This window comes from Scyliorhinus torazame, chromosome 9 (assembly GCF_047496885.1).
Source record: "Scyliorhinus torazame isolate Kashiwa2021f chromosome 9, sScyTor2.1, whole genome shotgun sequence".
Classification (NCBI taxonomy): Eukaryota; Metazoa; Chordata; class Chondrichthyes; order Carcharhiniformes; family Scyliorhinidae; genus Scyliorhinus; species Scyliorhinus torazame.
In genome coordinates, this window is record NC_092715.1 from 68,237,807 (window position 1) to 68,251,034 (window position 13,228).

Sequence of the window (13,228 nt, forward strand, 5' to 3'; positions counted from 1 at the left end):
TCCACTTTCCAGAGTAGCTTTTAAATCTAAATATTAAGATAGTTTGGGTACAAAGAACTAAATGGGTTAAGATGTCAGAGACTAGTTGAAATAATCTTTCATCATCTATACAAACTTAGTGAAAATGTATATCCTGATTTCTGTAGAACGGAATTAAAGACAAATCAATTAGACGTTTAATTTCTGCAATTTGAAATCATAGATTCAAGTCCAGAAAATTATTTTGCTACAGGTACTGGAGACAGCTTCGGAGACTTTTAAAGAAATGAAGCATTAACCAATTAACCCTATACCTGCATCAACTACTGTTTTTCGGTTCCAATCAGCCCCCATTAAATAGGGGGCTGAAAACTATAATGCTACAAAGAGCCCAGAGTTTTGTCATGTTGTGGTGGAATGGCCAAAAGTTCTAAGTCCCATCCCTGAACATGATGCACCTAATTTCCCATTCAAGGTTTAAGATACTAAGTGCGATGGCGGACAGGTTCTGTGGCATGTTTCTCGCTGGGCAGTGTGGTGGGAAATTGTGGCTGATTTCATGCTTGGAAGCTCATTAATTATGCATCGGCAAGTTTCTCCCAATCACGTGGTGGACGGGAACCATATTTAAATGCTACCCTCACTCTCGCCAACCCATCCTTGAAAAGAAGACATTTCCAGATGGCTACGACAAAGAAGAAAGCTGCCCTAAAGTTCAATAACAACTTCCTGGAGGCTCTCATCAATGGTGTGTGGCAACACCAGGATATCCTCTACCTCTGGGTTGGCTCTAGGAAGCCTACCAACCTTAGCTTGCTGGCCTGCGAGGTCATTGCAAGTGTGGTCATTGCTTCGGGCTACCGCACCAGAAACACCATCCAATGTAGGAAGAGGATGGATTAACTCATCTGTTCTGCCAGGGTAAGTCAAACTTCAGCTCACTCCAGTCTCACACTTTCATAATGGCATCATGCACTCAAAGGATTACACTACTCAGCGATCTCACACAAATTAGTGGAAAACATATCACAATTGTTTGTCTCACGGGCACTCATCTCATCTATCATACTGCACAACCTCCATCCTTACTAGAGAAGGCTCAGTACACACAGAAGACAACCTCGTCTCCATCTCTTCTCACCACACTTCATTAATTTGTCTTTATTTAGGTAAAGCTTTCCCACAACAAAAGGAAGAGATCCCAGACTGGAGAAAGGAGGGCGAACATGGAGATAACCAAATTTAGGGAGGATGCCGCTGGGCTGATGAGCGAGGATAGGGACCACCCCTGTGGGGAAGGTGAGATTAGCCTGTCTGAGAAAGGTAGTATGAATGAGTCCTCCATGAGTTAATCGCATCCTGACATTCTCAGTGAATGACTTGCAATGCTTTATGCAGTCTATTCATGAATTAAATCTATCTGCTCTCTCTTGCTGGCACCAGCAAGTCCAGTCACAGCTCCAGACCCTACATAAACCCCAGCCCCCAAGCCACCATAGATGAAGCTGAAGAGCCAATAGAAGAAGACCCATCACTGCGTTCACCTACACCCTCCACCAGCTCAGAGACATGGGGCGTCATTCTCCGACCCCCCGCCGGGTCGGAGAATCGCTGGGGGCTGGCGTAAATCCCGCCCCCGCCGGTTGCCGAAGTCTCCGGTACCGGATATTCGGTGGGGGCGGGAATCGGGCCGCGCCGGTTGGCGGGCTCCCCCGCTGGATTCTCCGGCCCGGATGGGCCGAAGTCCCACCGATAAATTGCCTGTCCCGCCGGCGTGGATTAAACCACCTTTTGAACGGCGGGACAAGGCGGCGTGGGCGGGCTCCGGGGTCCTGGGGGGGACACGGGGCGATCTGGCCCCGGGGGGTGCCCCCACGGTGGCCTGGCCCGCGATCGGGGCCCACTGATCCGCGGGTGGGCCTGTGCCGTGGGGGCACTCTTTCCCTTCCGCCTCCACCACGGCATCCACCATGGCGGAGGCGGAAGAGACTCCCTCCACTGCGCATGCGTGGGAAACTGTCAGCGGCCGCTGACGCTCCCGCACATGCGCCGCCCCGAGATGTCATTTCCGCGCCAGCTGGCGGGGCAACAAAGGCCGTTTCCGCCAGCTGGCGGGGCGGAAATTCCTCCGGCGCCGGCCTAGCCCCTCAATGTTGTAATTGTAATTTAAATTATGACAATTGCTAATTAGCCCCAAAGTATGGGCTAAACCAAGAGGAACGTCTTATTGACATAGCACCCACTCTTCCCACAAAGACTTTAAACATTCAATTTAATGGAATAATTAAATGATAGTTAACTTGCAAGGGTCTACGGTTCTGTAGAACCATATTTAAAAATTGTAAGTAAGTGGGAATCAGATAATTGATAATAGTACTTTTTGGCAATACACGATTATTGGTTTTGGTTTTGTTTTTACGACGTTACGTCGGTGAGGTTCACAACAGCTTTATGAAGACAGGAAACAGCTGAGTGCATCCCGCTGGGGTTGCCACGGTCACTATAGGCCTCAGAAGGACAGGGGTACGCCAGGGACACTACCCGGCACTGTCCCTGGCAGGTTGGCATTGCCAGGCTGTGCCGGGGCGGGCCCTCTGGGGAGCCTATTTGTTGGGGGGTTCCCGGTTAGATTTGAAACTGATCGCTGCCCAGCTCGGTTCCCTATTTCAGACTCCCGCGATCTAACTGGCTCGCTCTGTCTCACGCCCCGCGTGTCGCGGCCGTTAGATCGCTCCCACTATCTTTAATATTCTTAGTTGACCACAGATAATGGACCCTCCCCTTGTAATTTTTATTTTTTATTGGAATGTGTCTATTCTGTGTATTCTGAAATATTCCTTTAAATGTCTGCCATGAACCTCTAGTTAATCTAGCCTGAAGCATATTCGCCAATTCATTTTAGCTAACTGCTTTATTGCCCTCATAATTGCCCTTATGTAAGTTTAAAATACTATTCTTGGATGCACTCAAACTGAATGTAAAATTCAATCATATTATGATCACTGCTACCTATGGGTGCCTTCACTATGAGACTATCAATTAATCCTATGAGGTTATCAATTAATCCTATCTCATTCAGAGCTTGTGGTCAAATTCTGGGAACACCTCATGGACACATCTCCAAAGCAGGTGGAGGCAGTGACAGCCCATGTTTCTGGAACTCAGAGGAGAACTGGAGATGAGACACCCACTGATTCCGAGCCTGATAATGTGCCGCTGGAAACAGTTTCACATGCTGGAGATGCAAAAACAGGTGGCAGAAAGTCAGGTAGAGTTGCAAGATGCAGTCAACAGGCTAGAATGGAGGAGTAGTGCATCGACATTCTGTCTGCTATTGTGGCTCTGATATGTGAGTGTCCAAGGGAAGTGTGGCGACCACCTTGGAGACCTTGGTCCAGCAGATACTGCTGGATTTGCGCTTGGACCTGCATTCCATCGCTATAGGCAATGGCGGAATCCATCAGTGAGTGGACAAGATAGGGGTAGGACACCTTGACCTTTCTAAAGGTGCCCCTTCTCCTCATGATGTGGAGATGCCAGCGTTGGACTGGGGTGAGCACAGTAAGAAGTCTTACAACACCAGGTTAAAGTCCAACATATTTGTTTCAAACACTAGCTTTCGGAGCACTGCTCCTTCCTCAGGTCACCCTTCTCCTCAGGGAGACAGACAAGGGTCCAGGCAAGGGTCCTTGGACATCCACTGGGAGGAGGACCAGCAGCTGGAGACCCTGTTACCATCCACCTGAATGACTTCGGGAATGCCCAGATGATCTGCCTGTGACTCTTCCCTTGTGTTATGTAAGGGAGATGTGTCAAAACCTTTACTAAATTGTCTTCAGAATGCTTCAGCTCTGGTAGTTGAGACACCCCAAAGATCGCCATCACTCAAACGGCGACATCTTCACCCCCAGCACTTTCGATAATGTTTCAAACATCGAGCCCCAGAACTCCACCAATCACGTACATGACCAAAACATGTACTTTGCTGGCCCCCCTCCACATTACTCACACTTATCCTCTACCTCCGCAAAGAACCCACTCATCCGTACCTACGTCATATGGGCCCTGTGCACCAACTTGCAACTGTACCAAGCTCATCCTGAATGACATAGCATTGACCAGATGCATAATCTCACTCCACAACGCCCATCCCAACTCCATGCCTAGCTCCTCCTCCCACTTCTGCTTTACCTCCTTGATTGGTGCTTTCCCTGTGCCCACCAGCTATCCATAAATATTCACGATCCTCCTGTCCCTCAACTCATGAGTGAGCTCCAGAGCCTCTGGTGAACAACCCATTAAGAAGATGCTGAAGTCGTGAACAAAGCAGTATAAACATGATTTCTTGAGCTATACCTTTATTAATTGTGCCATTCCAAATCAGAATGCAAAGCCCATGTGCGTTATATGCAGGGAAGCTCTGGCAAATGAAAGATTAAAGCCCTCAAAACTTCACAGGCGTTTGAAGACTGAAGCATGGTGAGTTCAAGGAGAAACTTGTTTTTTTTTCAAATGATGCAGCAAGAACTTAAATCGGCAGTTGAAGTCTTTAGCAGAAATGTAACATTGAATGACAAAGCAAGTGAGATTGTGAGGACCCAACAGGCTCACATGTCGCATTAATATGAGTGAAAATGGTGGGTCGTAAAGTCCGGGGGATTGGGTCGCCAAGGTCAGCCGTGTGGATGGCCAGTTGGTAAAAATGGGTCCCAGGAAAAAGTTTGAAAAACACTGCCTTAGACAGCGTCATAATCACATTTAATAAATGTCTAATATTACTCAACAGTTGCCTCCCCTTCACAAAACCTATCTGATCCGCTGACACCACCTCCGGCAACCACCCTCGAGGCGCCTCACCAATGCTTTAGCCAGCACCGTCACATCCGTGTTTAATAGGGAGATGGGCCTATAAGACCCACACTCCACCGTGTTCTATCTTTCTTGGGGATAACAAAATCGGCGCCTGAGCAAGCGTGGCCAGCTGCTCTTCCCGTGCCAATGAGTTGGGAAACATCTCCAGGAGATGTGGGCTCAACTCCGCCTCAAACAGTTTGTAAAAATTAACCAGGGAACCATCAGGTTCCGACGCCTTCCCTGACTGCATCGACCCAATTGCCTCCATCTCACCTCCTGTAGCCCCAGTGGAGCCTCCGATCCCTGTCCCTTCTCCCTTTCAACTTCTGGGAACACCAGCCCATCAAGAAATTGCCCCATCTCAGCCCCCTCCCCCAGCATCTAGACTTATACAGCCCCCTATAGAAGGGCTCAAATGCTTTATTAATTCTCTCCAGCATTGTCACCATCACACCCTCCTCACTTCTACTATCTCCCACGCAGCAGCCTTTCGCCTCAGTTGATGTGCTAACAGGTAGCTGGCCTTCTCTCCATACTTATACAGAATCCCCCTTGCTCTCTGAAGCTGGCCCACCGCCCTCCCTATCATCAATAAATCAAATTCCCATTGCAGCTTCTTCTGCTCCACCAAGGGACTCGATCAGTCCAGCTGAGGCTCCATCACTCAGTTAAAATTGACACATATTATTAATTTATTCGAGTCTAGATCCGGATGTCTGCAAATATACGCTTAACAAATTCCCCATCGTCCCAATTAGGCGCATAAATGCTTACTAGCACAACCGGGGCCCCCTGCAAAACCCCACAAACCGACCCCCGGGGTCCCGCACAACTCTAGCCAGCACAAACGTCACCCTCTTACTAAATAGAATAGCAATCCTTCTCGACTTGGAGTTAAATCCCAAATTGAATGTCTGACCCACCCACCCATTTTGCAACCTCACTTGGTCCTTAATCTACAAGTGTGTGTCCTGAAGAAATATCACCACCACCACTGTGCACTACTAACTATTGACCACCAACGCGCCTGTATCTGTGTTGGGGATTGGTGCAGAGAGAGGGTGTGACACGGGCAGATCTGAGCAGCGACACCTCCTCAGGTGTTAATGGAAGATTCTGGGGGTCCTGGCTGAAACTGGAGAATGGCTCATCTGAGGGAGGAAAATAATCGGTCAGTAATATTATTCATCACACAATCAATGTCCATGCTCGGCAGCCGGGTTCAACTGATATCAACGGCATCATAGTGGCATCATTGTGGCTCAGCGTTAGTGTGTCTTCTCTTCTGCAAGTTCAAGTGTCCATTCATTTCTTAACCCTCCATCTCCAACACCAGACAATCTCTTCCACCCCCTTCATGTTGAAATTCCTGACATCTTTGCATATCTGACCCTTAAATAGACCTACAGCTTCCGACCATATCTCCCAGTCCCATGTGCTCTGCGACTCTGATCCCTACTCCTCTGAGCACTGCTAAAGGTGGGCACCCTTCCACACTTCTCCACACTGGACCAACTAGATACTCATCCTTGCCACGTGCAGAAGATAATTGAACCTTTTATGGCACTGCAGCCAAGTCCGATGCACCACGTCATGCTTACTGACCTTGGTTGCCACCGCTGCCCAGGCCTTTGGTGGGTGACCTTTTCTTGCTATCGTGTGGCATCAGGTTGTCCTGCCTGGTACTCACCACCTCCATGAGAGCATGCAAGCAGTCATCTGAAAACCAAAGTGGGGAAGGGCACTGAGTGCCCGCCTGAATTGCCCTCCCCACATCGTATGTCTCCGCGTGGTGCTGCTGACCATCTGGAGAACTCACTGCCTCATACGATAGCTTCAACGGCCTAATTCAGCTGCATTTGAACCTCTTTCCAGGACCCCATTGGACCGTGCACCTGCCACGCTCCCATCTCTGCCGGCCTCACAGCGTTTATGTCGGGGCACGTTTCATACTGGCCTGGGGTTTCACGATATCACAGTGGTTAGACTGTTGCTTTACAGCGCCAGGGTCCCAGGTTCGATTCCTGGCTTGGTTCATTGGCTGTGCGGAGTCTGCACATTCTCCCCGTGTCTGCATGGGTTTCCTCCGGATGCTCCGGTTTCCTCCCACAAGTCCCGAAAGATGTGCTTGTTAGGGGAATTGAACATTCTGAATTCTTCCTCTGTGTCCCCGAACAGGCGCCGGAGTGTGGCGACTAGGGGATTTTCACAGTAGCTTCATTGCGGTGTTAATTGCCTACTTGTGACACTAATAAAGATTATTGATTGGCCGGCAAGTATGATCGTTTGATCATTTGGTTGATCTTGGGAAGAGGCTTCCGGTCTCGCCCGCTGTGCACGTCTGGCATGGTGGTTTAAAAGTAGCCTGGATTGTTTGATATTTTAACTCATTACTCTCTGTTGGATTGAGCAAACCTCCGACTGCTGTTGGTCATCCCTGCCTCTGCCTGATATGCATCAGCAACTGCCGCAGAAGCCTGTCTACTAATGTCGCCCCTGGAGGTGTGTGTCTCTGTGCTGGTGGAGGGTGGGTTTGACAGCTGTGATGCCTCGCTGGTGGTCTGCGCGGAACTCTCCTCCAAGTTGTTCTCTTGGGTGGTGGGTGGGGGGCGGGGCGGACCTGACCCCGGATAGCTCGGCCCTATCAGAGGGAGATCCTGCAAGAGAATGGACATGTGGTCAGTGAGAGGGAAGGATCATTTTGTTTGACATGAACAACTCACTTGAGTCATTTGGGTGAAGGGGCAGTGGATCCTCACCTCTGCAGCATGGGCCAACCTCGCTGTCAGTGACAGCGCTCTCCTCGGTAAACTCCGCGATCTCCAGGGCCCGTTCCTCATAGGAGGTGAGGACTCTGATGTCTGGTATCCCTCTGCCCATCTGAGCCTTTTCCCTCATATTATGGGCTAACTTCAGCCAGTTCCACCGTGAAGCTCGTGGGGGATCTTTTCCAGCACAATGTGGGTTAAATACGGACTGCAGTTGTCGGGAAGCACCCAGAATGTCACGTCTGATACGCACTTAGAACTTCTACCGTTAAATCGCTCCCAAGATTTCAAATATAGCACATGTCACGGTGTATGAATGAGATTAGTGACAGGAAATAATGGTAACTGCAAAATATACACTGACCCGGATCACGATCATTCACGTACTTTTTACGTTTATGAATTATGTATCCAACATCACTTGGGGCTTTATAATTATGGAGTGCAGGTTGAGTATCCCCTACCTGAAACCCTTGGGGCTGATTGCATTTCGGATTTCAGATAATTTCAGTTTTCGAATACTGCATATAGGACTAGGCTATTTACATTACAATGTTTGAAACCTAGGGTATCATCTAAAGTAAATTAAATGGCTAGAAGAGCAAGATGTACCACTGAATAATGGATACCTGTAATAATTTCCCACCCTTGGAGCCATCTGTGATTCTGCTTGCTTGACAAGGTTTGCTAGGTAAACAGTACACATAAAAATTGCAAGGTAAACAGTGCAGACAAACAACTAATTTCCTTGTGCTAAATGCTTAGTGCTGTTGGCGAGGTTCGTATCGGCTGGGGTCGTGTTGGCACGGGATAGAGACTCCCCACGCTAAAGGTTGGGTGTAGTTAGTGAGGTTCGTGTCAGCTCGGGTTATGTCGCCTTGGGTCAGAAACTTTGGGGGGGGGGGGGGGGGAATTTGTCGCTCCTGTTTTCAGTGGGGGGGGGAATGGGAATAGCGACGGGTGAAAAATCCCATGGAAATCACAACATAACTTTCATGCCGGTGTTTCATGCCAGGATTTCCCTGATCATTTGTCTCTGCCCCTGCCAATTGCGTAATGGAAATCCCAGTTATCAGGCCATTGTATCTGATAGTCCTCCCTGTGCTGGATTGTCCATTCATGTTGGGGTGAAGGTACATCAACCTGAATCACGACAGGTCTCCACGATGTGCACCTGGAAAGCAGAACCCGCCGGAGGTGCACAGGTGAGTACAGCCCCCAGGGAGAGATGGTCATGTCTGGGAAGTACCCTGGCACTGCTTGCTGGCACTGCCTGAGCACAGATCCCTGGTACAGCCCCTGATACTGCACCTTGGCACTGCCACAGGCACTGCCCTGGTATTCCCTGGCACTGATCCTGACTATATAATCCTGCTGCTGCCCATCGCACTGCCCTGGTGCTCCCCTGGTACTGTTCTTGACACTACAGTGCAAGTGAGTAGCACCAGGGAGTAGTCTGTTGCAGGGGTTCCGTTTCTGTGTCGGGGGGACTCCGTGCAGCTGTTGGGTGACGTTTTGTGGGGTAGGGGGGTGGGTACATTTAAAAAAAATATTCTTAAATCAGGATGGATCCTGCCTACACTACATCATGGCGCCCGTCCTGCAACTGTTTTTATATTGAGGGTTAAAAGTATGATGGAGGAAGCCGTCCTTGCGTCCAGCAGCTTCCCACCCGTTTTTCCCGCCTGCTGCTCCACTCTGCAAAAAATAAAACATTCTGTCCTTTGCGCATTAAAGGTTGGCGTGGTTCAAAAAAAATGTTGTTTTTGGATGTGTTCGGATTTCGAATTTACGGATAAAGGATGCTCGATCTATAATCATAGAATCCGTACAGTGCAGAAGGAGGCCATTTGGCCCATCGAACATAAGAACATTTGTATCCAAAGATTCATTAATTTGCATGCAGTTTCTTTGCCACTTTCAGAGACCTGTTTAAATATATCGGTTAACACCTTAGTTACAAAGAAATTTAATAAAAATGCATTCAGGATTACTATATTAATATTACCAGTTCAGCTTCAAGACTATTTTTTTTTCAGTAAACCTGCCATGTATGGCAGAATCAAACTAATTTGGCAGGGGAATGGGAACCGGATTTGTAGTCCAGCAACTAAGGTAGCCGATATTCAGGACGCCAAAGCATGTAATGAGGCAGTGGGGAAGGGAACACTGACAAAGGAGAGTACTTGCAGGCACGGAGATGGTTTGAAGTGTGTATACTTCAACGCAAGAAGCATCAGGAATAAGGTGGGTGAACTTAAGGCATGGATCGGTACTTGGGACTACGATGTGGTGGCCATCACGGAAACTTGGATAGAAGAGGGGCAGAAATGTTTGTTGGAGGTCCCTGGTATAGATGTTTCAATAAGATTAGGGAGGGTGGTAAAAGAGGTGGGGGGGTTGGCATTATTAATTAGAGATAGTATAACAGCTGCAGAAAGGCAGTTCGAGGAGTATCACCCTATTGAGGTAGTATGGGTTGAAGTCAGAAATAGGAAAGGAGCAGTCACCTTGATAGGAGTTTTCTATAGGCCCCCCAATAGTAGCAGAGATGTGGAGGAACAGATTGGGAAACAGATTTTGGAAAGGTGCAGAAGTCATAGGGTAGTAGTCATGGGCGACTTTAACTTCCCAAATATTGAGTGGAAACTCTTTAGATCAAATAGTTTGGATGGGGTGGTGTTTGTGCAGTGTGTCCAGGAAGCTTTTCTAACACAGTATGTAGATTGTCCGACCAGAGGAGGGGCAATATTGGATTTAGTACTTGGTAATGAACCAGGGCGAGTGATAGATTTGTTAGTGGGGGAGCATTTTGGAGATAGTGACCACAATTCTGTGACTTTCACTTTAGTAATGGAGAGGGATAGGTACGTGCAACAGGGCAAGGTTTACAATTGGGGGAAGGGTAAATACGATGTTGTCAGACAAGAATTGAAGTGCATAAGTTGGGAACATGGGCTGGCAGGGAAGGACACAAGTGGAATGTGGAACTTGTTCAAGGAACAGGTGCTACGTGTCCTTGATATGTATGTCGCTGTCAGGCAGGGAAGAGATGGTCGAGTGAGGGAACCATGGTTGACAAGAGAGGTTGAATGTCTTGTTAAGAGGAAAAAGGAGACTTATGTAAGGCTGAGGAAACAAGGTTCAGACAGGGCATTGGAGGGATACAAGATAGCCAGGAGGGAACTGAAGAAAGGGATTAGGAGAGCTAAGAGAGGGCATGAACAATCTTTGGCGGGTAGGATCAAGGAAAACCCCAAGGCCTTTTACACATATGTGAGAAATATGAGAATGACTAGAGCGAGGGTAGGTCCGATCAAGGACAGTAGCGGGAGATTGGGTATTGAGTCTGAAGAGATAGGAGAGGTCTTGAACGAGTACTTTTCTTCTGTATTTACAAATGAGAGGGGCGATATTGTTGGAGAGGACAGTGTGAAACAGATTGGTAAGCTCGAGGAAATACTTGTTAGGAAGGAAGATGTGTTGGGCATTTTGAAAAACTTGAGGATAGACAAGTCCCCCAGGCCTGACGGGATATATCCAAGGATTCTATGGGAAGCAAGAGATGAAATTGCAGAGCCGTTGGCAATGATCTTTTCGTCCTCACTGTCAACAGGGGTGGTACCAGGGGATTGGAGAGTGGCGAATGTTGTGCCCTTGTTCAAAAAAGGGACTAGGGATAACCCTGGGAATTACAGGCCAGTTAGTCTTACTTCGGTGGTAGGCAAAGTAATGGAAAGGGTACTGAAGGATAGGATTTCTGAGCATCTGGAAAGACACTGCTTGATTAAGGATAGTCAGCACGGATTTGAGAGGGGTAGGTCTTGCCTTACAAGTCTTATTGAATTCTTTGAGGAGGTGACCAAGCATGTGGATGAAGGTAAAGCAGTGGATGTAGTGTACATGGATTTTAGTAAGGCATTTGATAAGGTTCCCCATGGTAGGCTTATGCAGAAAGTAAGGAGGCATGGGATAGTGGGAAATTTGGCCAGTTGGATAACGAACTGGCTAACCGATAGAAGTCAGAGAGTGGTGGTGGATGGCAAATATTCAGCCTGGATCCCAGTTACCAGTGGCGTACCGCAGGGATCAGTTCTGGGTCCTCTGCTGTTTGTGATTTTCATTAATGACTTGGATGAGGGAGTTGAAGGGTGGGTCAGTAAATTTGCAGACGATACGAAGATTGGTGGAGTTGTGGATAGTAAGGAGGGCTGTTGTCGGCTGCAAAGAGACATAGATAGGATGCAGAGCTGGGCTGAGAAGTGGCAGATGGAGTTTAACCCTGAAAAGTGTGAGGTTGTCCATTTTGGAAGGACAAATATGAATGCGGAATACAGGGTTAACGGTAGAGTTCTTGGCAATGTGGAGGAGCAGAGAGATCTTGGGGTCTATGTTCATACATCTTTGAAAGTTGCCACTCAAGTGGATAGAGCTGTGAAGAAGGCCTATGGTGTGCTCGCGTTCATTAACAGAGGGATTGAATTTAAGAGCCGTGAGGTGATGATGCAGCTGTACAAAACTTTGGTAAGGCCACATTTGGAGTACTGTGTACAGTTCTGGTCGCCTCATTTTAGGAAGGATGTGGAAGCTTTGGAAAAGGTGCAAAGAAGATTTACCAGGATGTTGCCTGGAATGGAGAGTAGGTCTTACAAGGAAAGGTTGAGGGTGCTAGGCCTTTTCTCATTAGAACGGAGAAGGATGAGGGGCGACTTGATAGAGGTTTATAAGATGATCAGGGGAATAGATAGAGTAGACAGTCAGAGACTTTTTCCCCGGGTGGAACAAACCATTACAAGGGGACATAAATTTAAGGTGAAAGGTGGAAGATATAGGAGGGATATCAGAGGTAGGTTCTTTACCCAGAGAGTAGTGGGGGCATGGAATGCACTGCCTGTGGAAGTAGCTGAGTCGGAAACATTAGGGACCTTCAAGCAGCTATTGGATAGGTACATGGATTACGGTAAAATGATATAGTGTAGATTTATTTGTTCTTAAGGGCAGCACGGTAGCATTGTGGATAGCACAATTGCTTCACAGCTCCAGGGTCCCAGGTTCGATTCCGGCTTGGGTCGCTGTCTGTGCGGAGTCTGCACGTCCTCCCCGTGTCTGCGTGGGTTTCCTCCGGGTGCTCCGGTTTCCTCCCACAGTCCAAAGATGCGCAGGTTAGGTGAATTGGCCAATGATAAATTGCCCTTAATGTCCAAAATTGCCCTTGGTGTTGGGTGGAGGTGTTGAGTTTGGGTAGGGTGCTCTTTCCAGGAGCCGGTGCAGACTTGAGGGGCCGAATGGCCTCCTTCTGCACTGTAAATTCAATGATAATCTATGATTAATCTAGGACAAAGGTTCGGCACAACAGGGCCTGTTCTGTGCTGTATTTTCTATGCTCTATGTATCTGCTGTTTTTTTAAACATTCATTTATTGGATGTTGGCCTCGCTGGCTGGGGCAGCATTTATTGCCCAACTCTAATTGCCATTGAACAGAGTGGTTTGCTATGCCACTCCTCCGGGTGCTCCAGTTTCCTCCCACAGTCCAAAGGTGTACAGGTTAGGTGCGGATCTGGAGTCACTTGCAGGCCACACAAGAGAAGGATGGTAGATTTCCTTCCCTAAAGGAAGGAAATTAGTG

General features: G+C 48.1%; 1 protein-coding gene across 1 annotated transcript in view; it reads left to right on the forward strand.

Annotated features, from left to right (window-relative positions):
• The window catches only part of LOC140430110 (uncharacterized), a 47,520-nt gene that overhangs the window by 2,414 nt on the left and 31,878 nt on the right, over positions 1 to 13,228 (forward strand). Inside the window, exons 2-3 of the mRNA XM_072517626.1 lie at positions 1,149 to 1,278; positions 3,059 to 3,247. Of these exons, the coding sequence (XP_072373727.1) occupies positions 1,149 to 1,278; positions 3,059 to 3,247 (319 nt within the window). The remainder of the gene's footprint in view (positions 1 to 1,148; positions 1,279 to 3,058; positions 3,248 to 13,228) is intronic.